General features: G+C 47.4%; 1 protein-coding gene across 1 annotated transcript; it reads right to left on the bottom strand.

The window, feature by feature from the left end:
- Positions 1 to 1478: 1478 nt before the first annotated feature.
- Positions 1479 to 24740, bottom strand: IL13RA2 (interleukin 13 receptor subunit alpha 2). The gene is made up of 9 exons (XM_077827122.1): positions 24662 to 24740; positions 21656 to 21807; positions 17610 to 17763; positions 16359 to 16479; positions 11075 to 11259; positions 6815 to 6966; positions 4889 to 5033; positions 2503 to 2605; positions 1479 to 1527 (listed from the first exon to the last, which is right to left on the bottom strand). The coding sequence occupies exons 1-9, from the start codon at positions 24738 to 24740 to the stop codon at positions 1479 to 1481; spliced, it is 1140 nt and encodes a 379-aa protein (XP_077683248.1).
- Between the last annotated feature and the right edge of the window lie 1795 nt (positions 24741 to 26535).

Here is a 26535-nt window from a genome sequence, read left to right as displayed (position 1 = left end):
TATTTGAGAAACGTCCATGAGCCAAACACTTCTGCATGAAGGGACATGGTGGGTTGATGCCGAGAGTCTCAGCTCAGGGCCAGCATTTACTTTTTTCTGATTCCATCCTGAGCCCTGGGCCTGGGTTCATCTTTTCTGTGCTGCATTGTCAGGTCCAGGACTGCTCCCTTCTCCGTTAGTAATCGCGGAGTTACAAAGGCCCAATCATGGAGTTACAAAGCAAGCATGCACCATACTCAAAAGATCTTTTGTCCCCCAGCTTCACTTCCCTCTCTGAGCCCCATCCCGCACACAGTTCCCATGCCATGAGTGAGGTTGCAGGTTCAGCCCTTTGCCTACAGGACGTTACTATTTTCTGATCAGATGAAGGCAGCTGTTGGACTCAGGTTTGTGGTGATTTGAAATTCACCTTTCCAAGCATCAGCTAGTCACTGAAAGTTTCCTTCTTCTTCTGAACCCTCCTCCCATAATGTTCACTGAGAGAGTTGTAGAAAGTGAAAATATGCGCAAAGCAAGCTCAAGGAGTATTGGTGTAATGCGATTTGTCCATTATCAGCACTGGGCAGCTTTTACTCCACATGCTTCGTTTAAACCTGGTCATACATTTCATCTGCTGGGCATTCCTTTGCATAAGGGTCTTTCAGATCTAGGAACCTCTGGGTGCTTTGTAAAGCTGCATTTTCCGTGTCCAAGTCCTGTAGGACATCCCCTTCCAGCACTTCACAGCGTATCCTTAGGATTTGTTCCTCCCATGATCCATCTGCCATCCACCATATTTGTAAGCACAGCCATTCCCTGCAAAAAACTGTTTCAAGGTCTCCCCAATCCACTTTCACAAATAACTGTGGCATGGTAGATGACATGATTAAATAAATGCAGTTAAATAACGTTCACTGTTTAAAAATTAACAGTGGACTGAAAGAAGGTAGCGAGGGAGCCAGCAGGGAAATATACCCGAATACGGACAATAGCATCTAGCAACCTTTCCTAGGCTGGTGGGTATAACCTTGATCTTCCACTCAGTTTCCATCATGTTAACAGTGGTTCCACTCCTTCTCATAAACGCACACTGCAGACCTGTCGATATTATTCATCACATTCTCCACTGCCTCCTTTTTCGCCCCGTTATGTTATAAAAAGTTATTCCAGCATCAGTCAATAAACTTCTCTGACCTTCGTGTTGTTGGACTACAGAAGCATACTAAGTGTGTGGGGGGAAGTAGAAAAGACTCATAAGAAGTTCAGGTTTCATGTCTGTTCTTGGGATGACATGCTAAGGGCAATCCACTGGACACAAGCTGCACAACAAGCCCATTTGCAGGGTTAGCATCCCACTGGAGGATGTCATTTGCCAAGAATGCCAGGAACCTGAAGTTGACCTGGGTCTTTATTATGGACATCAATAACATGTGTATAATGCAGCAGTAAGTTTCACTGACTTCTCACAGGGCATCTCTGGAAATCATTTTATTCAGGAATTATTCCAAATATAGAGATGTAGGGGATATATTTTTCTCTCCATTTGTTCTTCAAAATATAGAAGGCAAATACAAAAAATAATATCAACATGTAGGTATGCATAAAATCCAGGACATCCAAATAATGGATCTATTATTAGAGTGACAATATTTCTATAGCTAACGCTTCCTCTCCATTGACACCTGCATCAGTAAAACAAGAGACTATTCACGTGCTTTGAGATTATGTGGTCATAGAGAAAGGGTGATTTTAAACATAGCTTTCATGGTTAATTTGCCTGACAGATCCTAAGGGATACTTCTGACCCAAAGAACATTTAACTAAGTAACTAGGATGTGGGTAATTAATTTACCATACCTGCTTTCCTCTGTGCAATCATTAATAGGGGAAAATGTCTACCCAACAATGCATGTTACAGAGATAATGGCATAAAAGGTGTAGGGCAGTGCCTCAGTGTGAACTGACATAGTTCCAATACAGGCTGAACACGTTTACCCTGGGGGTGAAGATCTGCCCCCGTGGCTTTGGACAGAGATGCTGGCATTCGTTCCACTGGTGTAAGTTGGGAGTAACTTCATGGGAACGGATGGAAACAGTTGAGAATTACACTGGGGTAACAGAAGACTCTGATCAGAAGTGTAACTTTACATCACCTTAACTTGACTTAGACAGCTAGGAGGAAGATGTACCTGCCCAGTCCTGTCCAGGCCTTTCTAACACGTTTTAGATCATGAAGCCAACACAAAAACGGTCACTCTTCTTTTGAAATGTGTGTGATAAAGAGAGCTAGACATTTATGCACAATAACAGCGTTGCTTAACAGTGACTGTATATCATATTAAACGTAATAGTCATTTCTAGCATGTGAAACTAAGATTGTTCAGGGCCAGCCTAAGGCTCAAGTTCTGCTCCCAAGTCACTGTCAATGGCGATAGATTCTGGCATTATATCAGTTATGCCTCCGTTCAGTTCATTTCTAACTGTACAATCTGAAAAAGCTCGACGAGCTGCCTTAGCGCTTACCTTTTCTTCCGCTGTGCAGCTAATATAAATATTATCACGATGGTCAGAAAACTTAAGACTACTGCAATGAGGAGGAACAGCTGCTTTTCATCTTTTCTGGACACTGCGAAGACAAACCACAAAGCATTCAAGGAATTTCTCCGTTCCGTAGTAATTACATTATACTACAAAGACTGGAGCCAAGGACAAAATCCCGTTTTCCCATCATACGTGTTAGTGTATCATTAGATTTAACATGCTGCAGACATCCATTAATCCTTGCAAATATTTTAGGGTTAGACGCATGATGCCCCGCTCTGGACGCATTTTGTGCGCTATTGCCACTCTTTGCTGAACTGAAATGTTTATCACCCACTAACGTCAAAAGGAAAACATCTTTCACAACCCTCGAGCCAGCAGGCCCAATTCTGATCTCACTCATGCTGGTGAGAGTCTGTGGTGTTATTTTAGATTTACAGTGGTGTAGTGGAATTGAGGGTGATAATGTGTATTTCCAAAGGGAATTAACGTTTTCACAATTCTTGTTTTAGTGTTTCCAATCGCCAAGGAAAGGAAGCGCCTCCCACAAAACATTTACAACCTGAATAGCCCAGGCAGACAGAGGGGAGACAGAAATTTCTCTGGCCTGCGCCCTGCCCAGAAGAGTAACCCTCTCCAAATATGTGCTGTACAGGGCACTTAGTTGTTTTGAGTCCTAATTATAAAAAGCTGCTAACATAATGAAACAGATTTTAAATTCAGTCCAGACGGGCCCACTGTAACCATGACACTCATGTAGCCAGGTCACAGAAACAATACAATTGGTCACCTGCATCCTATGATAACCCAGTGCAGTTTGACTGTATTAATGTGGAACCCCCCACACTCCAAAAAACCCATCATGCCTTCCTCCTCATCTCATAATCCTTCGTGGTGGGAAAGGCTGCTGGGATTTAGTTCATGGGAAGACACGATGGGGGTGGTTTGGGTGAGGGATGCTGGTTGAAGGATTGTTTCCTTCTTCCCTGCCAGCACTCTGCTCCCAGCGGCTGTGAAGTCTCCAGCCTCTCCGTGGCCTCAGGCCCCAGAGCGGACAGCTGGGCTGAGCTGCACCTGGGCTGCTTCTGAGGCAAGAAGTGACAAGGCAGCAGCAGAAGGTGGGGCAGGTTCCTAGCAACAATAAGATTTTGCTGACTTCTTCCCCTCTCCCTGTGGGCACAACGCAGGGGGTTCCCTGTTACGACCTCCACCCCCGAGGGTCACACCATATGGGCTGGGAAACACCTGCACATTGAGTTCTCACCACAGACTGCGTGCAGCCAGAGACAGTCTGAGCATGTGGGATGACACATATTCCGGGGAATGGGGTGTGCTCCTGTACCCCACGGTGAGTACAAAGTGTCTCCGAGCTCAGAGTCAGATATTCCCTCCAGGCCAAAGACTCAGTACCCTGTAGTACTTGCTGTTGGAGTGTTCCACTATCCCTGCATTCATTCATACTGCTGCTGTCATAGCTAATTAAACCAAGATTTCCCCAGATGCTGCTTCCCAGAAGTGGTGTGTCACTCCATTTATAAGTGGGTTTACTCACTAATCTTGTGTCTGGTGCTGTCCTGGGATGACCAGATCCAGAAATGCCATGGCTGTGACCCAGCCTTGGAAGTGATTTTCTGTTGGGATGCCTATACCACCCCTGCTTTGTAGCAAGTCAGGGGAGAGGACTGTATCCGCATGCTGCCCCTTTGCTCCTAGACCTCTCTCCTCCCAAAATCACCAGTTCCATTTCAGCAACCAGAAATCCCCCTCTGTCAGCTAAACCCTCTCCATCCACACCAAGGTCAAGTAGCTGGTGAGCGGGGAAGGAATCCTGCCCCCAGCATGTGGTTCTCCACAGCCCACTGCTTCCTGGGGCTGCATGGTCCTGCACTCAGAACAAACAATGGCCAACAGACCCACATAGTGGCAGATCAAACAGCACAGCACCTCCTCTGTCCCTAGTCCCCAAATCCTGCCCCATGGAGGCTTGGAAAGTGTTCTTATGGAACTGGACTGCATGGCATACTGGGGTGCCGTACCCCCTGTAGTCAGCTCTGCAAAATTAGCCCCGGTCCAGCAAAACTGTTTCAGTTCTCTGGCCAGCAGAGCACTGCGTGACAGGAAAGAGGCAGTTTCCTGTCTGTAAAATGGGGAGGTGTTTGGTGAAGGTGAAATAGCCCATGTCTGCAACGTGCTTTGAAGCAGCAAAACTATCTGTGGGCCAGATCTCCAGTTCTCAGTCCCAAGAGAACTGGGGTTGGACTAGATGACCTCCTGAGGTCCCTTCCAACCCTGATATTCTATGATTCTGTGATAAGACAGACCGATAATGGTGGCCCACGCCGCACTCGTTTCTTTCGCTGTCTCCTACCGTAGAAGCACTCACGCGTCCATTCACTCCAAAAGCCCTTGTCAGCACAGAACACATTTGTTTTCCCTCGTACACGGACACATGCGACATGGCTTCGATTGGACTGGGAGAAGGTAAAGGCAGTTTCCACTTGAGTTGACACAGACTGAGAAACAAGAGAACATGCAGAATAAAGAAGGTTGATTGGTTACGTGCTACAGGATTTAGACCAGGTATCTACACTAGAAACTGACATCAGTATAACTATGTCGTTCCACGCCCCCAGCTACGCCGTTGCACCGACTTAACCCCCGGTCTAGACAGTGCCAACGGGAGAGCTTCTTCGGAGGCTGATTAAACCCCCCCCACCCCGCTTTGTTTATTTGAAATGCATTTAGTGATGGCTTTCGACAAACCCAGCCGGAGTAAAACGAACAAACCAACCAACCGCCTAAACAAATTGTACTTGCATGTGATCTATGGCCACAGTTTATTCTTGCTAATTTGTGGAGCCCTTCATAAAGTTCACTAACTGGTGTATTATAATTTGCCAGTAAACGTAGCATTACAGGAATTCATTCTAGCAATTTTGGAGCCCAAATTGTAACTGACCAGGCACAAGGAAAGGCACTGCACATCAGCGTTAGATTGTGTTTGGCACCGCTTCTTTGAAGAAGTTAAAATTACACTTGCATTGGGCCAAATCCTGAAGTCCTTGCTCAGGCAAAACTCCCATGGATTCCACGGAAAGCTTTGCCGAGCGCAGGCTGCGGAATTGACACAATTAATATTTTGGATGTTTGAATTGGAAAGTTGTTCAAGTATCTCCTGGGGCCTCAGAAGAAGCCAGGGCCCCTTTTTGCCAGCACCATGCCCTGAAGAGACGCCAGTCTATACAGACAGGCCAAAGGAGCTGGGAGAAAGGAAGTACTGTTATCCCCATTTTACAAATGGGAAACTGAGTCCCAGAGAGATAAAGCGACTTGCTTGTGGTAACACATGACGTCTGGGGAAACACTAGATTCGAACCCAGATCTCCTATATCCTAATTAGAGGCCATAGCTATAAAACCAGGCTTCACCCAGAAAGCAATGAACATCTGATGGTACAGTCCCCCCTAGAAGTGAGAATATACTTCTCCCCAAAACACGTCTGTTCCCTTTTTAAAGCCTTTGTTCCCTTCTCTCCCCAAGATCTGGCAATAAGAAGTGGGGTCTGGCATAACTATCTCTATTCTCTGCTTCCCAGTCAGGCACCAAGCAGGGCGGTCGCTTGCAATAGCATCCCTGCACCCATTCAAGAACTGAGAAGAGTGTGGTGCAGGCAACTCTGCCCCCTTCACCCGCTGAAGGGGGGGGAGCCGGGCATGACAGCCTGTTCCCTCCGCCTCCCACCCATTCGAGTACTGGTGTAGGGGCTAGTCAGTCGAGGTGAAGCTATGGGGCAGCCAGGGCCCTGGGGCACTAAGCTCAGCCAGGGGAAGGAATGACGCGCTTTTACCCCCATGCACATGCACAGTGGAGAATCTGGCACCCACGTCTCTCTGCCCCTCGCAGATCTTACAGTCCGATCCAGAAGGCACAAGATTGGATCTTTTTATATGTAACCTTATATTCCATCTGTAAAGGTCAGATCCTACCCTCTGTTACACCATCGTACGTCTGGAGCAGGCTCCAGCCCAGTGTCTCTTTTCAGCGGGTCAAACTTTGCCCCAATGCACCCATAAACCCTCACTCCTCACGGACTTCTACAAACTGCTGGCAGCTAATGAGCCTCCCCACCATTCAGTTTAGGGCTGTTCCTTCCCTGCTTCAGTTTCCAGCCCTCCCATCCCATCCTGATGGCAAGGAGATGGAACAGGCTTCATGATGAGCAAGAAGATTGCTCATCATAAACGAGAGCCCTTTGTAAGAAAGCTGGTTATCAACAACCCCGTGCGTCGCATACCGCCCAGGGATCATCACCATCCCGTTCTGTCAGCTGCACCTCGTAGTCCAGGCAGTGTGGGGGGGTACCCCCCGCAGGAGGGCTCCACTCCACGTGAACTTCCTCAGAGGCAGAAATGGAAACTGACAGCTTCTCAGGCGGAGAAGGTTTGACTGAAAAGGAGAGAGACACAAGATCAGACCTTCTACTGGGGAACCGTTGTTACTCTCAGCACTAGTTGAACTTCGGCGGCTTCCCCTGAGACGGTACTCACTGTCCACTGTCATCCCGACAACCAGCTGTGTGGGTGTGGGCTGCGCTGAAGACAGACGTGGGCCATTATACTTAGTTCTGAATGTCAGTGTGAATTAGATTCTTCCTCTGAAACATGGGGTTTGGTACTTAAAGCTCTTTCATGCCTGGCAAGTATTTGGAGAGGTTATTGTAGTTGAAATGGCATTGGTCAACAGCACAATTCAGGGCAACTGGACCTGTATTCCCCTCCGTGGTCCAGCCAGGGCACCCGTATTTAGGTTTCCAGCTCTCTTGGGTGGAGACATGTGTCTCTCTCCCTCCTGACCAGGGTATTTTCAGGCTGCCAAGCTCCCTGCCTACACTGTGAATTCCCCAGCAACATCAGGACTGCTTTACTTTCCTCCTCAGAGACAAGGAACAGTGGAACTGCCATGGTTAAATTACCACCCAGCTCTTTCTAAGCAAGCACATATTCCTAAAATAAAAGCATTACAGAAAAAACAATAAAAGAACCTACAGGTGCCAGATGTCAACGCCAACAAGGGGTCTGGCTGGTGAAAAGCCCTTCAACTCCACCCCTGGGAGGTTTCCCTGCAGTTACCAGGCTCAGAACAAGAACACAGATGGGGCCGAGACCTTCCAACTCTTCCCAGCGAAGATTGGAACCCGTCCATTTGCAGGATCAGAATGAAGGCCAGGAGTCAGGCTATTTAACCTAAGTCCTTTCTTTGTCTGTTGGTCCCTGGAGAATCGAGTCTGAACCAGTCCATGGGAGCCTCTCTCCAGGTGGTGGTACTGCTTGGATGATATTACAACCCAAGTGAATTTGCCTAATCACCCTCCACTGTTCTTAATCCTGCGGGGTGTGGTCCCCTCCCTATGGAATTCTGTACAATGCCTGGCCCACAATGATACATACATTTAATTCAGTAAGGTTTGTCCAGGGTATTGCAAGAAATTTGCCCTGTCGGCATCAGCACATCATCTGTCACTGCTCAAAAGCTTGTTGCAAATCTCCATCTTGCCACTAACTGCACCTGGGTTTGAGTTAGCTTGCTGTTGTGAACCTGGGCGTGGAGATGTCCACACACCAAGGGGACATCCACCCTCTGCCAGAGGCTTTGCCTTCTCTTGTGTACATCTCTTGTGTACAAATGCTGTGAGGAGTCACAGCATTTCCTGCCTCCTGGGGGGAAGGGACAGCGTGGTCCCGTGTTCTTCTACTATAGGAATTGTTAATTATTGCTCCCTTCTTAAGTAAGGGTCTATCATGGACCCAGACTGTGCCAGAGAGATTTTTAAGTGGAATTTCACATTAAAATCAATGGCTGTGCATTTGTGAGAGTAGTCTGCTTAAAAACCTATGGCATAATCCAGTCCATAATACCCAGAGCTTTGGCTTCAGTGGTAAATGTTCCAGGACTTAAGAGATCCTTCTGTCAAACCAGCTTTGTCGCATGAAGTTACATATTGCAAAGCAGCAGCAAGCGTATTCGTGCCCTCTAAAAATAAAGCAATTGCATGCAGTCACCACCATTAGAGATGGAAGAGACCCCGGTAAGTAGAGCCGGTCACAGGATGGAAAAGATGGATAGAACGAAAGAGCTTTCACCATTAATTTTCCATTTTAAAAAGGCTGGTTTTCATCCGAAAAAGACTTTCAAATGAAAAATGTCTGGAGTCATGACGGCCGTTCCCAGGCCCTGCAGCCTATCCGTCAGAAGTGTTGTTAATACTGAGGAGGTAAATCAATCCCAGTCACGCGCCAACTTCCTAGGTAGAAACATTCTATATTGCGCTCCCATAGGATGATAGCTAAAAGGAGCGAATCGCATAGGTGAGGTGTAAAATGGTTTACAAAACCCACTACAGCCCCCTTCTCTGTTACACAACCTGCATTCCGGCACGTCTCCCCCACCACTCCGACCCCGATCATCTCCTGCGCTTTGATGACTTCACCCTCACGACAGCCCTGTGTCGGGCAAACAGGGCTACAGAGCTAGTGAGTAGAGCGCAGAGAGAGAGGAACTGATTTTCCAGTTTGCCGCCCGTTAAAAAAAACAAATTCAGGTCAACTTGAAACAAACAATTTCAGCAAACCAAAGAGCAAAATTTGTTTTGGGTTAAAATGTTTCTTTTTGTTCTCAAGACTTTTTACACAATTTTAATTTAAGAAATTTAAGAAAATTTCAAAACAAAAAGTCATTTCAAATTGAAAAATCAAACTGGTTTCATTCTGAAAGTGTTGAAAAGAAGGTTTAGATTTTTTCAGATTTTTTTCAGACTTTTCCTACCGCCAAACAAAAGGAATTTGGCGAATTCAACACAAATTTGCAAAATGTTTCTGTCAGCCTGAATCCGCATCTTTTGGCACAAAAATGTTTTGGAGAAAAACTTCTGCCTAGTTCTAATATTAAAGTGCCTTGCCTAAAGTCACACAGGAAGCCTTGGACCAACATATTTATGTGAGAGTAAGGGAGCTTAGATTGGTGTGATTTCCAGGCCATGAGGCCCTATGAAGGGGCAGTGGAGCACATTTGTACTCCGTTCTATTAGCTGTCCATGCCATGCTCCAGTTTTCAGTCCGCCGAGGGGGCGGCTCCTTCGAAACTCACTTATGGTTTTAGCCAAGAAATCTAACAGTAACTGTCATACTGCGTCCAGTTGTATCCCTCTTGGTTTTAATAAAAAGCTGGAAGGCCGCTGCTCTTTTCTGAACTATCACGAGTTGTATTAAGACACAGAACAGCTGTTTCTGTTCCAGTGGCCATTCTTATTACATCACTCACAGTCCGTGATAGGCCACATCAGGCACTATCTGTGCAATACAGAACGGAGTCTTTGCTCTCACCAGTACTGCCCCATCATACTCAGAGTGACGATCATCTGAAGGGCCAGCCAGGGACACAGTTGCTAGGTGAAAGAGGGGGAAACACCTGTTCTATGAGCAGGAACCTCCCGCCCATGTAGCTGGAGGTCCCCACTTTCTCCCAGCATCTGCAATATTCTGTTTCTTTCCACGACAATTGACAAAATTCTCCCTTAATATGGCCATCAGGATGGCACTAGGAAACACCTTTGTAGACCGGTTATCACTTTTAGGGCCAAATCCAGAGGTCTGGGGGAGAGGATAAGTTCAGGTGACTTACACCTACTTCCAGCATCCTCAATGCGACTGTTAAACCAGTTTAGACACCCTCAGTTGCCACTGTTTACTGAGACATTGAATTTGGCCCTTAGGCTGGACCAGAACAAACTGGCTTCATGTAAGCGAGCCTTTAGTTGATTTTCTGAAAATGGGCCCAGCACTTTCCCCACGCTATAAGCACCTTTAACACACACAATAGTTACTGCAAAGTCTGAAGACTTCAGTTCAACACCTAAATTACCCAGTCATTACAGCTGCCCAGCCAAGATCATAAAACTACCCCACCAGCCCATAAGAGCCAGATCCTCAGCTGGTGTAGAGCAGCAAAGCTTCATTGCTTTCTGCTCATAGCTGTGAAAGTTTTCTAGGGTTGCCAACTTTCTGACTGAACAAAACCGAACACCCTCGCCCTGGCCCTTCCCCAAGGCCCCCACTCACTCCATCCCCCCGCCTCCTTGTGTCGTTCACTCTCCCCCACCCTCACTCACTGGCTCATCTTCATCCGGCTGAGAAGGGTCCCTTTTCGACTGGGTCTTCAGTTGAAAACTGGACACCTGGCAACCCTCGGGCCTCCTGTAAAGCCCAGGGCAGGGAACCTCCCCCTGTGAATCCTGCACCTGGCTCAGTAATTTGAGGTTGAACTGGAGAAGCTCTTTTACCAAGTCAGCCAGGCTTGATTTAAAGATGGCAAATAATAGAGACTGTACCACATCCTTTGGTGAACAGTTCCAACAGTTAATTACCATCACACTGACAAACCATTGAAACCTGGCCCCAAGACAGCTACTGAACCATCCCAGTGTCTACTAGACCATTTAAGAACCAGCATCTTTCCCCACGAAGCCTGCAAAAATAGATGGGCCCATTGTCATCATTACCTAGATTCTGAAGATGGAATGTGAAGTAGGAGGGTCTCAGCCACGTGGACTCTGAAGAACCATTAACACAGACATTGAAATCAGTATATTCTGCCTGCCTCAGGTTTTGCAAATTGCATCCAGTATTTCTTCCATGAGTCTGACGATAGTCATCACATTGCACTGCGTGATCCAGCCCTTCGTACCTATGCATAAGTTAGGAAAATTCTGTTACATGCCATATTTAAATGGAGGATTTTTTAAATATTTGCACTGTGTTTTATTCTTCAGAAAGGTCTGACAGGTCATTGACTAATACAGTTCATGATCCACTGATTCAGTGAAATAAATATGCGAGATCAATCAAGATCTACACCAGAATGGCCTCTTTAATCATTAGTCAGAGTGAATAAATATTCATGTCACTACTTCATGATCATATAAAAACCCATAGTATTAAATATGAATCCTGTTTGTTCCTGGGCTGGCTATGGTGAAAAACTAGTTGACAGTGAAAAAAGAAGTTGTGTTTCATGTCCTGTCTTAAAAGGTTGATGATTAAAAAAAATTGCCCTAAAAGTGAGGAGGGCCAGGAAGCAGAAGAAAAGACTCGTCTTTGGATCCTCTTTTCTCTAAAGTTTCAGACTAAGCCAAACTAAAAATATGTTTTCAAAGAAGGCCATGACTCAGTCAAAGTCTGGTGAGTAACCAGACTTTCTTGGAAAGAGACGCACCCAGGCTAGCGGGTAAGCCATCAGGGGTCACTCGCGATGACGGTTGAGATGCCATATGGCTGAGCGTTAGAACGTGGAGACGGCAGCTTTTACCATTGGAGCCGAACATAGAGAACGTTCCTTTTTGCAATGAGGTCACATGGTGCAGGAAGATTGCAAGGTAACACATCCCCTGACCCAAGGTAGCAACGTGCGTCAGTCTGCTGGAAACCCTGGGAGGTCTGGTCACTCAGTGGACTCTCAGCTGAAGAGGTGCGCACCTTTTCTTTCCAGCTACTCCACCCTGGGGAGATACTTGCGTAACAACTGCTACCATGGGTCACCAGTGGGAAGTCATCCCAGGGTTATGAATCCCAGCCTCTACCAGCAGAGCTAACGGATAAGCAGCCTCATAGAATCATAGAATATCAGAGTTGGAAGGGACCTCTGGAGGTCATCTAGTCCAACCCCCTGCTCAAAGCAGGACCAATCCCCAACTAAATCATCCTAGCCAGGGCTTTGTCAAGCCTGACCTTAAAAACTTCTAAGGAAGGGGATTCCACCACCTCCCTAGGTAACGCATTCCAGTGTTTCACCACCCTCCTAGTGAAAAAGTTTTTCCTAATATCCAACCTAAATCTCCCCCACTGCAACTTGAGACCGTTACTCCTTGTCCTGTCATCTGCTGTCACTGAGAATAGTCTAGATCCATCCTCTTTGGATCCACCTTTCAGGTAGTTGAAAGCAGCTATCAAATCCCCCCTCATTCTTCTCTTCCGTAGACTAAACAATCCCAGCTCCCTCAGCCTCTCCTCATAAGTCATGTGTTCCAGACCCCTAATCATTTTTGTTGCCCTTCACTGGACTCTTTCCAATTTTTCCACATCCTTGTAGTGTGGGGCCCAAAACTGGACACAGAACTCCAAATGAGGCCTCTTATCCCCTGAGACCAGCTCCTCCAGAGGAAGCACAGGACACACTGAAACATGGTGTACACAACACCAGAGCCAGGAGCTCTAGGGGAGGAAGTGATGCCTTGACCCGGCAGCCGGGGGTACCTTGTTCTCGGTCACAGTAAGTATCTGCACGGTTACGTTTCCCAAGTAAATCACAGCTTCGTGCAGCATCGGGAATCCCTCCCCTCATCTGTGCCGGGAACATTCCTCCAGCCAGGGGCAAAGCAGGCCTGCGCACTCAGCTGTGGGCTCACGCCATGGGATCTCCAGCTCACCTGCCCAAGAGGCCATGCTCACTTGGCTGCTTGCACTGCGGGGGGCTGGCCAGCGCTGCCAGCTGCACGTACATTCCCAGCGGGGAGGGGGCTGTATAAGGGCACGGTAGGGACACGGTGCAGGCCCTGACCCCTCTGCATACTGGTTGGTGGCTGTGCTGGCCAGAGGGCTGACTTTGTACACTGTGGGCCACTGGCACACACCCCTCCCCGCCCTCCAGCTAGAAGCATTATAGGCTCAGCAGGTATTGCACCTCTGGGGTGCCCATCTAGATGCACCTTCTCCAGTACTTCCTAACACTGAGCTCCAATATGGTCCTTAACATCCCACGCTCAGGGGAGGGAACCCTTCTTCCTTGCCCAGATCCTGGACATTCCACTAGTGGGTCCATTTCTGCTAGGGCAGGGCTGGTACCTCAACTTCCTGCTTGCTTGGAGTCCTTCCGTGAAGTTTGCCGGAGGGCTGAATTTAGCCATTCTGTTCAAAGCCCAGTGAGTGTCCCTGTGCAGTGTATATTATCCAGGAAAGGTCCCTCTCTTCACTTTAATAAACAAACAAACTCCTGCAATTTGAAAAATGACCTTGGTGCAGTGGCCATGTCAATGGGAAGGCATTCCAGCTCCAGGCGTTTGTTCCTGTGATTAGGTGTTCCAATTCACAGTCATGTTTTTCAAACAGATCTTCGGCATTATTGTTACTAACACAACTTCTAAACAGTTTTGATAGTAGTTGGCAAAATTGCTAAAAGCATGTGGAAACCAACAACTGGATAGATATCAGTGTCCCATTTGCATGGGGAAAGTAAAATAAATGCCTTACCAATAATTCACTTTTGCATTACTTATAACAAATGTGACAGTGCGTTGTTAATTCACTTTGGTCCAAAAGTCCAACTTTGTCTTTCCTAAAGAAAAGAACCCTAGGTGGCACCTTGCAGCAGGCCAATAGGATTAACTAGACAGAAGAAATGGCTGGAAAATGCATGAATTAATGCACCACTACACTTTAACAGCCCCCTAACTTTTATGGGGTACACATTCAGGGACCTAGAGTGGCCGGGGTGCAAAAGAAGATAAAAGCCTAGAAACATTAACCTTCAGACTAGGCTGCTCATTAGGACTGGTGAACTCAAGCCAATTCCCACAAAATTCAGATTTACTTGACTTTATGGATAGCAGAAATGCGTGGCGGACATGCTTTAGTTCTGATGGGAAAGGCAGGGGCTCCAAGGTGCAAAACACATGCAAAATACACACACCTGGTGCAGAAAGCACCACCCATGTGAAGAAAGGGGACCCTCACCAGGAGGCAAAGAGGAGGCTGTATTTACAGACTAACACTGGGGAGCTCACCCCTTTGGATCTGTGTGCAGATGGGCACGGGCTGTGCGTGCAGTTCTTTTCATGGTGAATAGCCTGGCCCTGGGGCTAGGTGAGGACAGGGCTCTGCAGAGCACAGGGAGTGGTGCTCTGGGTGGTGTAGAAGGGACATGCCCAGACTGAGGTACATTCCCCCCCACCCAAACTCTGCTGTAGGAGCCATTAGCATCTCTGCTGAGCCTCTCCATGCTGTGTAACCTCTCGACAGATGGGTCCAGGGGAATGGCTGACATAGGCATGGCTCTCCCAAGGATGACTTGGGTGCAGTGAATCCCCCAATGTCCCTGGTCCTACAGCTAAACCACTAACCATTCTGCAGAGTGGGGGAGGGTAAACCCCACCTACGCTGTTCTGCTACTGCCCTCTTCTATGGGAGGAAGTGATCTTGTGCTTTAAGAGCTGTCCCAGGTTACCCTGAAGGCAGTCAGAAGGGGCCCCTCTCCAGTCAATTTTGAATCTTGAAAAGTTTAATCTTTTTTAAGCCATTTGTTTAGTGCAACTGTGAATCTGTAGCAGTCTGTAGCCCTATGTTCATCCTTTCTACAAGGCTATGATGGATTTTGTACAAAATATGCTTTGTGAGGTATTGTTTGAGAACTCAACTTGCTGATCGTTATTGTCCTGGTAAAATGTGTGTGGCAACTTTGTATGTAAAGCTATAAGATTTTACTGAATAACATTAATGAGACATGTTCCATGTTTAGAATAGCAGGCACATATCAGTTCCTCAAAGACAAAAGACAAACTGATGTCTCAGCCAAGTGTCAACAAAATCAAATGGTTTATCACCTGGTTAAGTGGCCATTCTTCGGCAGGAAAGAGGGCATGAGCAAGAAATTTACATTTTTGGCAAAGAAACAGCAGGAGGTTCTGGTCCCCACATATTTTCTGTCTCCTGAACCTCAGCTGGAGATAATTTTCAAAGAAAAAGACAACGATCAGAAAGAGGAACAGAGGTCCCAAAATACGCCTCCCTTTCTCTCTGCCATGGCATCACCACCACCTGACGGACAAGGAAATGAATGCTGAACTGGGGGAGGGGTCCTGACTGGTAGGATTCCATCCAGTAAGACTGCGAAAGCATGTGGTGAGAGAAACCTTTGCTTTGAATTCATTTAGCTTGTTAAGTTAAATGTTAATTTATTTTACCTTTTATTTTCTTGTAACCAATTCTGACTTTTACACCTCATTATTTGTAATCACTTAAAATCTTTTTGTAGTTAATAAATTTGCGTTATTGTTTTATCTAAACTAGCGAGAGTTCGGATTGAAATGTTTGGGAAACGCCATTTGGGAGAACAAGATTTGTGCATATCATTTTCTATTAATAAATGACAGACCTTATATGAGCTCGTATCATCCGGGAGGCGGCTGGGCAGTACAAGACGCACATTTCTGAGGGAAAGTCTGGGACAGGGAGTTTGCTGGTGGGGGCTGGAAAAGTGAGGGGACACAGCCGTCTATCAGTCCAGATTGTACCCTGGGGGATGTCTCAGAATCCCAGGCAGCAGCCTATGAATTCTTCCCTACTACAATATTCAGTGCTAACTGAAGGACAATAATAATGATTTTGAGAGTCCCAGATTCCAGACCCAAACCCAAACTTTCCCAGGGCCATTGAGACCTGGGGTTTGGTACGGACAAGTTTAGAGATAGGGGTCCAAGCCGCAAGCTCCAGATCCAGAGTTTGGGGGGTTCCAACCTAGGCTTTTGGTTTGGGCACATCTCTGCTAGAATAATTTGATACAAAGGCTGTTTTCAGGAGCCCCAAACCTTGGCTTTCAGGGTTCATGCTTTGTTCCCCATGTCTAGATGCTAACATCTGTGTGTGGCATTTACCTATGTAATGTCATGTAATGGGGACACCAGCAACAAAAACAGAATTGCGATGGCTGTTTCTTTGTGTGATTCTAACGTGCTGTTTGCCCTGTGAGACGCCTCACCTGGCACCCAAATGCTTCCCTGCCAAGCTGGTACGTACCAATAATAAAACTCATAACGTGCCCCAGGAGGAGCTAGCCGGCCCAGCTGCCAAGTGCACGTCAGGTGCTCCCAATCGTAATAGACACAGTGGAGGTCTCGGATCTGTGACTCCAGATCGCCTGTTAAAATAAAAGGAAATAATGACTATTATTTGAAAGGCCCCATTTGGGCTGAGCTGAGAAATAACCTTGCCAACCCATTTGATTTCTCTGAGCAATCATGACAACTCGTGTAAACAGAACAATCAAGATAATTTGATAGTGATCATGCCAAAGGGATTCGCTACCTTGGTAAACACTTCATTTTAAGTGACCCTTTGCATATCAAACCCAATTTACATTTATTTATTTGCAATGGAAAGGTGAAGGCTTAATTATTCAGAGGTGACTTGTCTGAGCAATTGAGCAGATTTCAGCTAAGGGAGGCAGGGTCACATGGCAGGAGGGCCAGTCTCTGGTCTATGACTTGATGCGCATTCTCAGACAACTCACTTCACTGCTCTGCAATACTTTGCAAAGGGTTTTGAGAGCCGGAGGGGAAAGGCAGCATGCAGGCGAGACAATACTGGTGATCACTGATGGGGGAAGGTCACGTTGCATTCTCCCCTCCTGTCAGGGCACGGGGGAGATCGAGCTGGAGTTCTTCCATCCAGGGACTGCAGAGGCATGTGTCCAAGCATACGTGAGCAGGGAGGTTAAGCCAGAGAGCTGCTGTCACGGCTCGGGCATGGGACGACAGGCGTTTAAGGATGTGTCTACACTGTGATTAAAAACCCACGGCTGGCCCGTGCCAGCTGACTCAGGCTCAGGGGCCATTTAACTGCTGTGTAGATTTTCGTGCTCGGGCTGTAGCCTGGGCTCTGGGACACTGTGAGGTGGGAGGATCCCAGATCTTGGGCTGCAGCCCAAGCCCAAAACTCTGCACTGCAATGAAACAGTCCCAAGAGCACCGAGCCAGCTGGCATGGGCCAGCCGCGGGTGTCTAACTGCAGTGTAGATGGACCCTAAGTCCACAACCCTCAAATAACAATAACAATTTGCTAAGCAAAAAATTGGCGTAACCTGGCAAAGAACATTTTTTGCATCTAGCAGCCTGACAGGCTCTGCTACGCCTAATGCCCGTCAGACGATGGAGACATACTGGGGCAGCAATAACTTGGTTGCAGAACCTTTCAGTCAGGTCAACACATTTTTCCAGGAAGGTATAAGGCCTGGAAAGGTCACGTGGGGAATGGCAGCCTGCTCCTAACCTTGTGAAGGAAGCTGGAAGGTAGCGTGAGTCCAGTCACTCTTCACTTCAGATTCATTCGTACAACGTCCTTCCAGCAGAGTCTGGACCTTTGCTTCAGTTCTCTTGCTGAGATCAAATCCAACGCCATATTTTAACTTCTTAGTAAAAACAACCTGGTGTAAGACAGACAACACTGTAATAAACTTTTGGTGTGCATATTGGCTGCAAAGTTTGCCATGTGTGCTTGCTCTCTACAATGTACTATATTATATGTACACCATAGGTTTATACACACACACAATGTTGCCTGTGAACACAATACAGATCTTTTACATTCCTATCAAATATCCTGTCCAATGCTTATCCAGCACCCGCCATTTCAGTCCTCTGCACTTCCCTCTATGGGGATGGATATCCTTCAAGGCACTGTAATGAAACACTGAAATTCATCCAATCTAATCCCAGGATCCAACTATTCCCATGTCCTGTCTCAAACAGTAGCCAGCACCAGATATTACAGGGGAAGGTGCAAAAACTCCCAAATAGACAGTTCTGGAACAACCTGCCCAGAAGTAAAGATTCTTCCTTAACACTACCAGTGTATGTTGCCCCTGAATCGGTTAGTTTCTCGTTTGTATGGGTCTCTCACTACAACAGGGGACCATTTTAAAGAGGCGGCAGGGGACTCAAGGGCAGGTATCCCTTTGCAGCCTGCAAAGTTTAACAGAGATGCTATAGAACGTGCCAGCACAGATTAGAAGGACCTACCAGCAGAAGGGAGATGAGCTGCGCAAATCTGCCTTCCCTTTTAACTGATCCTTCATGTGGCAAAGTGCAACCAATCTCCCCAAGTCAGGGAGATGGAGCTAGTTAATTCCTTACCAGCACGGTTTGCTAGGAATTAGTCCCAGATTTGATGGGACTTGTACAATTTGTGTGAGCATTTAATATTTTTCCTGAACTTGAAAAAAAAATGTACATCACCTAGTAACTGGAAAACAAACAAACAGCAGCTTCAATTTAAAAAACAATAAAGAAAAAGAAATTGAGAAGGATTAAAATTAAAGAGCAAGAAATGGGATTTATCTGAAGAAAAAGAAGAGAAAGAGCAGAGCCCGATTCCTGTCCCACTGCATCACTGCAGTGGGTGCACACAGCCCTTGTGCTTGCACTTCTCGCCAGTAGTCCAAGAATATACAAGGCAGACTTTTGAGCTCTGTGCTTCTGACCAGCCTCTGACTAATCGCACTGCCCTGGGGGCTCTGACGCTCACACAGCCTTTTACACAAGCTGCTCCCTGTGGGCACAGGCGGTGAGCTATATTCCCACCTGGTGCCCGGGCACCAGCAACATTCAGAGCCCAGGGGCCCAGCTCCACCCATATTTGGAGCAGGGTGTCCGGCGGGACCCTCCACCCGCACAGGGGACCCCCCGCCCACAGTCACCGCTCCTGCCCCACGCTGGGCAAGGGGCAGCCCCCTCCCTCACCCCAGTGAGGCTACGGTCAGGGACAACAGCAGGGGGGGAGGCACATGCAGCTCCCCCCGGCACCCACCACAGGGGAGGCGAGGGAGATTCCTGGGCCTGAGAGGGGCCCTAGGACACGTGCAGTGACAGTGGTGGGGGGGAGTGTGCTGCTGGGGGGGGCGGGAAAGGGGGGCTCCTCCCCCAGAGCTCGCTGCTGCCAGCAGGGAAAGGCATGGGGGGAGTCCTCCTCTCTGGCCCCTGTCCCGGAGCAGCCTGCCTGCACCCCAAACTCATCCCCAGGCCTGCCCCACCCCAGAGCCCACGCTCCCAGCCAGAGCTTTCACCCCCCCCCCCACACACACCCTCAACCCTCTGCCCCAGCCCTGAGCCCCTCCCACACCCCAAACCCCTCATCTCCCCACACCCCAACCCTCTGCCCCAGGCCTGAGCCCCTCCAACACCACAAACCCCCCAGCCCCAGCCAGAGCCCTCATCCCCCCACACCCCAACCCTCTGCCCCAACCCTGAGCCCCTCCCACACCCCAAACCCCCCAGCCCCAGCCAGAGCCCTCATCCCCCCACACCCCAACCCTCTGCCGCAGCCCTGAGCCCCTCCCACACCCCAAACCCCTCATCTCCAGCCCCAGCCAGAGCCCTCATCCCCCCGCACCGAAACCCTCTGCCGCAGCCCTGAGCCTCCCCAACACTACAAACCCCTCATCTCCAGCCCCAGGCAGATCCCTCATCTCCCCACACCCCAACCCTCTGCCCCAGCCCTGAGCCTCTCTAAGCCCCCAAACCCTCCCAGCCCCAGACAGAGCCCTGACCCCTCACACTCCTCCTCTCACCCTGAGCCCCTCCCACACCCCAAACCCCTCATCTGCAGCCACACCCCACGACCCTCACCCCTGTACCCCTTCCCTCTGCACCCCCTCCCATCCCCAAACTCCCTCCCAGAGCCTGCACCCCAATCCCATTCTCCAGCCTAGGGCCTGCACCCCAGACCTCCTCTCCCACCCAAACTCCCTCCCAGAGCCTTGGGCAGGTGAGGGGCAGAGTTTGGGGGGGCATGGTTTCTGGGCACCACCAAAATTTCTATAAACCTGCCACCCCTGCCTGTGGACACAAGCTCCGGTTTTGTGACTTCATCTTTCATTTCATCTGTGTACTCTGGGCTGCCAGCAGAATAAGTTAATTAATAAGCCCTGTCCCAGTCAAAACTTTTGGCAGGACACTGGGTATTTCACATGATGTGTTATCTGTGTCTTTCTCCCTGATCTGCATTTTACAAGATACTTTTGCTGCTTCATCTGAGTCTGCTTCTCCTCTTCTAGTCTGTCTCTTTATTTCTTCTTCTTCATCCTTGCAAATTTAGAAAATTCTGACTTTTTCCTATAAATATTTCTTTGGGGTTTTGTTTTGTTGAGCTACTGCTAAAATAATCTTAGAAAAATCAGCACACCCAGACATTCCTGTGTCACTAAAGGTTTGACTTCCCCCAACCAAAGTGAAGAAACCCAGACAAAAACTTTACAGCACATTTCCCCTTTCATGACTTATTAAATTCCTCCTAGCAATGGGGATTGGTTAATAGAGCTCTTCCATGCTTTAGGACTCTCATCATCTGAACAGTCAGCCAGACAAGTCTGTGGCCTAGAGCTAAAGGCAGCATGACAGAGTGTGCCCAGTGCTGACGAAACTGTCCAGCAGTGGTAGCGTGGCTAGTTGCCAGGCTATTGACTGCAACTGTGATATTCCAATTTCTATCCTTTCACCTCGACTTGACCTGTTCTCTAGGAGCCCACTGAGATCACTGGAAAGACTCCCCTTGTCTTCCGTGGGTTTTGCAAATGGCCCTACAGAGAAGTGTGTCCAACACAAAATTGCCTGGTTTTTTTTGGCACTTCTAAATATCTGACAGTGAGCAATTGTAGCGTTGGGTATCTGTTCCTCTAGCCCCATGACATGTTTACCCATGTGGGAGCCTTATCTGCCAGCCCACTGACAAGTATTTCAACAATCCTCCTTGCAGTAAACATATCTGTTCCCTCCTTGCTACATTTTCATGAGATAAGATCGGCAATTTTATTTTATGGATGATTTCGGTTCAAACCATCTCTCAGAGATAAATGTAAATAGTAATAAAAAAATACCATCGGGGGTACAAGAAATGTTAGAATGTTATGAGACAGAATCAAACGTAATCTCACATTTATAAAGCGCTTTTCATCCCAAAAGATCGTAGGCACTTTACAGGCTCCCAGTTCTGCAGAGACTGACTACTAGTGCACTGAATACTATGAAATTACTCTTGGCAATAAGCACTACAACCAGTCGGAAGTGTTTGTAGAAGCAGGCCCTTAATCAGTCCCAAAGGTTTTGGCGGTTGCTGTTAAGCTGTAAAATATTTCCATCCTAATCCCAGACCTACGTTTCGATATTGTTCATCTTTTTGGTTGATCGTTTGGCCTTGTCAAAGGAAGTTGCTCTAATTATTTTACAACTTCAAAGCATTCACTTTAAAAAGGTGTAATCAACAGATGAAACAAAGGGGAAGCAGTCGCAAAATACTATACACCAAGCTAGGCTTGATCTTACCTTCCAGTCTGCATCGCCAGTGCTACGGTATTTTAATTTATATTTTATTGTACACTGATCGAGGGTTAGCAGGGAAGGTGGAGGCTGCCATTCTATACAGAGATGGCCTAAAAGTCCAGGGTCAATTATCTGAAGATTGCGGGGAGGTTCGACTGAAACAGAAAAAGCAGTTGGATAAAAAGTTGTTTTAGAGAAATTTAAAAAATCCAGGTACTTCAAACTATGATTTTGCCCAGAAAATTCCCTTTTAGCCACAGAAGCTCAAAATGCTTTGCACCAAGGTTACGGTATCAGAGTAAAGCTGCCTCTGCCTCCAGGATTAAGCACAAATTACTTGGACTCAGTTCAAAAAGTGTTTTAACCTTGTTCAAAAGCAAGACTCAACAGTTTAGGGTAGGTTGTTATGAATGCTGGAGCCCCTGAAATGGCAAGGCTTTACACACGTAATTGTAACTTGGACACGGCACCAGTGCTCCTAAATCTGTTCCTGTGAAAAATGTCATGTTTCTCACGTGTCCAGGCTGACTCAGCCTCCTCCAAGCACATATGTGCACAGCCAGGGAGACAATTTTGATGTAAAATCATCCCTGCCTCCCGCTGCCCCACCCCCCGCCAGCTTTTGCATGGTTTTATGCAAGATCACAGCTCTGCTTCCCCCCCTCGAGTCCCCTCCTGTGCTCACTTTTAAACCCTAATATCAACCAGTGTGGGTGATTTCAGATGACACTGCAAATGCGCCATGCAGATCGAGTAAAACCATAGGACGTCAGATCAAATCATTTTCTCTTTTGGGAGAACATATAGTAGCTAACCAATATCAGAGACAACTAGCCCCTCTCTCCTTAAATATTCTCTTCAGCGTATTAGATCTCCGTGGAACCCTGGTGGGGGCAGGGGAAGCCCTACTCACCTGGGCAGCCTAGAATGCAAACCAAAATCAATTCTTATTTTGGGCACCTTCCATCATACAGAAGTCACTTCTATTCTTATTTTCAGTCTGGTTTTTATTAAAATAATGTGAGAAAAAATGTCCTACATTACAATCACTGCTGTACCATAACAAACCAGAGTGCCTTGAAGACACATTTCATGGTTTTTAAAAAATATATTTCCTAGTTCCTCAGCTTTTTATTAAGAATGCCATTCTCTTTCATTAAGATTTCTGAGACCATTTATCTTTACTAGATCAATCCAGAATCAATTTCACATCTAAGATTTTTTTTTCTATACACACTATCTTGAGACCCAGGATTACAATTTGGGTAATTGGGGTTTGTAGAGATTCAGTTACAGGACATAATTTATTCATAGTCACCTGGACTGACTGGTGGTTTTCATTGTAGTGTTTTAAAGATTGCTGTAGTGGCTACGCCATTAGGGGAATTGCAGGACTCCAGGCCCTGTGTGTCTTCTTCTTGGACTCTCATCCAACATCCACACACTCTTTCTATTCATTTTTCATGGAGCCTTAGGAGAGCTGGCTCCAGGAATCTCTTGCAATGGAAGATGACTTCATAAATCAGACTTCCAAGTGCTCCCAGAAGTCTTTGCAGGATAACGGCTCAGAGAGGATTGGTTTATTCTAACCAAGACCCCAAACACCACCACAAACTTTAAGCCTCCAGCCTTCATGCTTCAGGCCCCATATTTCTCAGTTTGTACAGCTCTGAGGAAGATTTGTGAGGGTGAACTGCACTGTTTAGACGGTGCAGCCTAACCTGTGAGCGAGGAACTCAGACTGCCGTATTTACGGTGCCGTTCGCAGCAATAGGATAAAAGGAACTGGAAGTAAAATTAGAAAGGCATCAATGAATTAAGAGCTTTATTTTCTGTATTAGGTGTGCTCAGTTCACAAGTAACCAGATTCCGTCCCCTGTCCCAGCTGCTAGCCCTGTACACTCAGGCTGAGCAGAGCTCTGGGGTCCGAGAGTTATGCTGGGCTCTTTCCAGCACCAGTAATCCTAGGTCCAAATCAAGAGCTTTGGTTACACTTGTGCAATCTCCTGCAGTCAAATGATGCCTTGCAGACTCCTGGGCAGCCCTCTTGCTGTCAGCCAGGTTGCACAGAGGTAATTGCCTTGAATTGTTTGCCGCATGCTGCTGATGGATACGAAGGAAAAGACTCCATCGTGCTGTGCCTTAGCTGGGCTACGAGGCAGCCTCTGCTGACTGGGCCTCTCTGAGCTAGCACCGTTTGGTGGACACCCTGAAGCAGAGCAGGTAATGGCCACCACATGTCCTCATGCTCAGGGACTCCTTCCTGGTGCCCAGGGGTAATTTACACCTCCCTGGGCCAGCCTCTGGTGAATCTGGCCCCATGGAAGTTTCACATGGAAGAGGACTGCAAGTCTGAGTCCCCAAGCCATGTGGCTCAATCACCGGAAGGTATTTATCTTTGAGAGGGGAACAGATGCGTTTCAGTTCCTCTCTTTGGCTAAAGGTGGACTTTTATCATTGGAAGCACGCACTGCATTTTGATAGCAAACATTGATTACGAGAAGAAACAATTTTATTGTCAGTCCCCTTCAGGTTGTAAGTTAGACCCATCCACGAGATTAACCTGCTACATTCGGCTTCACTGGGAAATATTGGGGAGTATTTTTCTCGGACACCCAAGGTGTGTTTAGACATTGCACCAATGTGTAATAGATTTATTGTGCATCAGCACTGGATGCCCCTTCCTGCTTCCATTGAAGTTCATTGCAAAGCTCCCATTAAGCCCAGTAGTATGTTTGCCCAGTCCTGCAATTGGATCCGTGCGCATAAACTCTTTGACAGGGATCTGCCCATTTGCAGGGTCAAAGCCATGAAAAGCTAAGACTTAGGAATCATCCTCATACTGTTTTAGACATAGCATATTCTGCATCTTGGCGGGGAGTAGACTAGACAGCCCTTGCGGTCCCTTCTAGCCCTATGCTCTATAAACAGAGTGGTAAATTTCTGCACATTATTTAAACTGAAGCGAGCATTAGACAATAGCATAATCATGAACGCTCCTTGATTTACCTGATGTCTGGTGTCCTGAGGAACCCGTGCAGAACCATGCTAGGATTGTGGTGACAGCACAAATCCACTGGATGTCCATTTGTGTGTAAGACTTCAAAACTTCCCACTGGGAAGTGTATTATGCCAGAAAAATATTCGCACACGAGAAACCTACAAAATAAGCAAGGTTGAAAACTAGTTAAGGTATATGACCAGCTACACCGGAGAAGCAGATTTCCCCCTGCCTCGTGAGCACAAGTAACCACCTCACAAGCATTATCAGTGTTGATACTAAATGCCTACCACAATGTTATATGCAGTGTGGTTGCAGCCATGATATTAGAGACACAAGGTAGGGGAGGGCCATCTCTTTTTATTTGACCAGCTTCGGTTGGTGAGAGATGAGCTTTCAAGCTTACACAGACCTGCAAAAGAGCGCTGTGTAAGCTTGCCTCTCTCATGGGGATTTCTGTAGAAAATGGCCATTTTTAATTAACATTTTCAGGTTTTCATCAGAAAACGGAAACCCCCAAACCTGAACACTTTCCAGCTTTGAGCAACTGAAAACAGAAATTTCAGCCAGCTCCCAAAAACATTAAACATTTGATCAAAATTTCAGATTTTGGTGGCTCAAAACAAACCAAAAACAAACCTCTGTTTTCTGGGTTCCAGTTTCTCAATGAAAACATGGAAAAATGTGAAGAAAGTTTTTAGCAAAACACACACAAATCTGTATTTTCAGGGAAAGAAAACTCATTTCCTGCCCAGCTCTTCCCGATAGACTGGATCAGATGAGCTAGTCCAGGGGGCATCAAGAGACCTCTATTACATGAATCCTCCACTCAGACAACAGAGTCTGGGACAGGGGCTCCCAGAAGAGGCAGACCAGGGGAAGACTTTAGGAGCTGTAGGGATGGAAGGGAACAGCAATCAGGGGCTCCTGAATAAATCCTGGATTAATAAAGGGTAGGAACAGGAAAGACACCCAGATCCATTCCCCTCTCTCCATCCCTCCCCCTTCAGCAGACAACCGCTCTTCCCCCCCATCCCCTCTAGGGTGACCAGATGTCCCGATTTGATAGGGACAGTCCCGATTTTTGGGTGTTTTTCTTATGTAGGCGCCTATTACCCCCCACCACCGTCCTGATTTTTCACATTTGCTGTCTGGTCACCCTACCCCCCGCCCTCCAGCAGGTGAGAGATTTTGGAGAAGGGGGAGCAGGCGTCACCCAGCTCACCCCGAGACGCAAGGGTGATTCCAACAATTTCTCAGAATGGCTACTCGCCTTGGGAACTGGATCCCACACGGCAGCAGTGCAAACGGCTTTCAGACCACCGCTGGGGAAAGCCGGCAGGTTCACTGGGATGCCAGTGCACGAGATGGCGTATGAACGCGAGGAAGAATCGCTTACACTGGTGCCGGGACTGATGTCAAGGAACCAGCTGCTGTGTCAGCAGATGCAACTTCCACCGTAAAGTCAACTGAGGGGCAACAGTACACCGGAGTCTGGAAACCCAAGTTCCTGACTCCGGTAAACACCAATTCCACTTTCTTGCAGAATTTGAGACTTTCTCGCAGTCTGAAATATTCGGCTCCAACGAATGTGACTGGATTCAGTTTAAGAACAACCATCTGTTCTTACATCGCTTTCCCTTGGGCAGCTCCTCAGACCTACTGGTGTGACACCCCCCCCCCCCCCAATCACCATCACCAGAACGGACCGGAGCTCGGGCAGGGCTGAAGGTTGCATCCCAGAACTGTTGCTGCCCCATTGTCCAGAGACCCTCCCCTATACAGAGAGGCGCTCGGAGGCAGGGAACTGGAGCAGCCCCATATGTCTTGACAGAGTGGAGCTTGGATTGACAGAGTGGAGTTCTGGGGGGACATTGAGAGA

Source organism: Eretmochelys imbricata, chromosome 9 (genome assembly GCF_965152235.1).
Source record: "Eretmochelys imbricata isolate rEreImb1 chromosome 9, rEreImb1.hap1, whole genome shotgun sequence".
Classification (NCBI taxonomy): Eukaryota; Metazoa; Chordata; order Testudines; family Cheloniidae; genus Eretmochelys; species Eretmochelys imbricata.
Note: the sequence above shows the minus strand (reverse complement) of the source record. Positions and strands in the feature narration are given on the sequence as shown.

What these genes read in the sequence shown, in the direction of transcription:
- IL13RA2 (XM_077827122.1), bottom strand. Translation starts at nt 24,740, where the DNA reads ATGGACATCCAGTGGATTTGTGCTGTCACCACAATCCTAGCATGGTTC. An exon ending in CTCAGGACACCAGACATCAG is followed by an intron (nt 21,808 to 24,661) that starts GTAAATCAAGGA and finishes TTTCTGTTTCAG; the next exon opens with TCGAACCTCCCCGCAATCTT. An exon ending in ATGGTGATGATCCCTGGGCG is followed by an intron (nt 5,034 to 6,814) that starts GTATGCGACGCA and finishes CTTGTTTCTCAG; the next exon opens with TCTGTGTCAACTCAAGTGGA.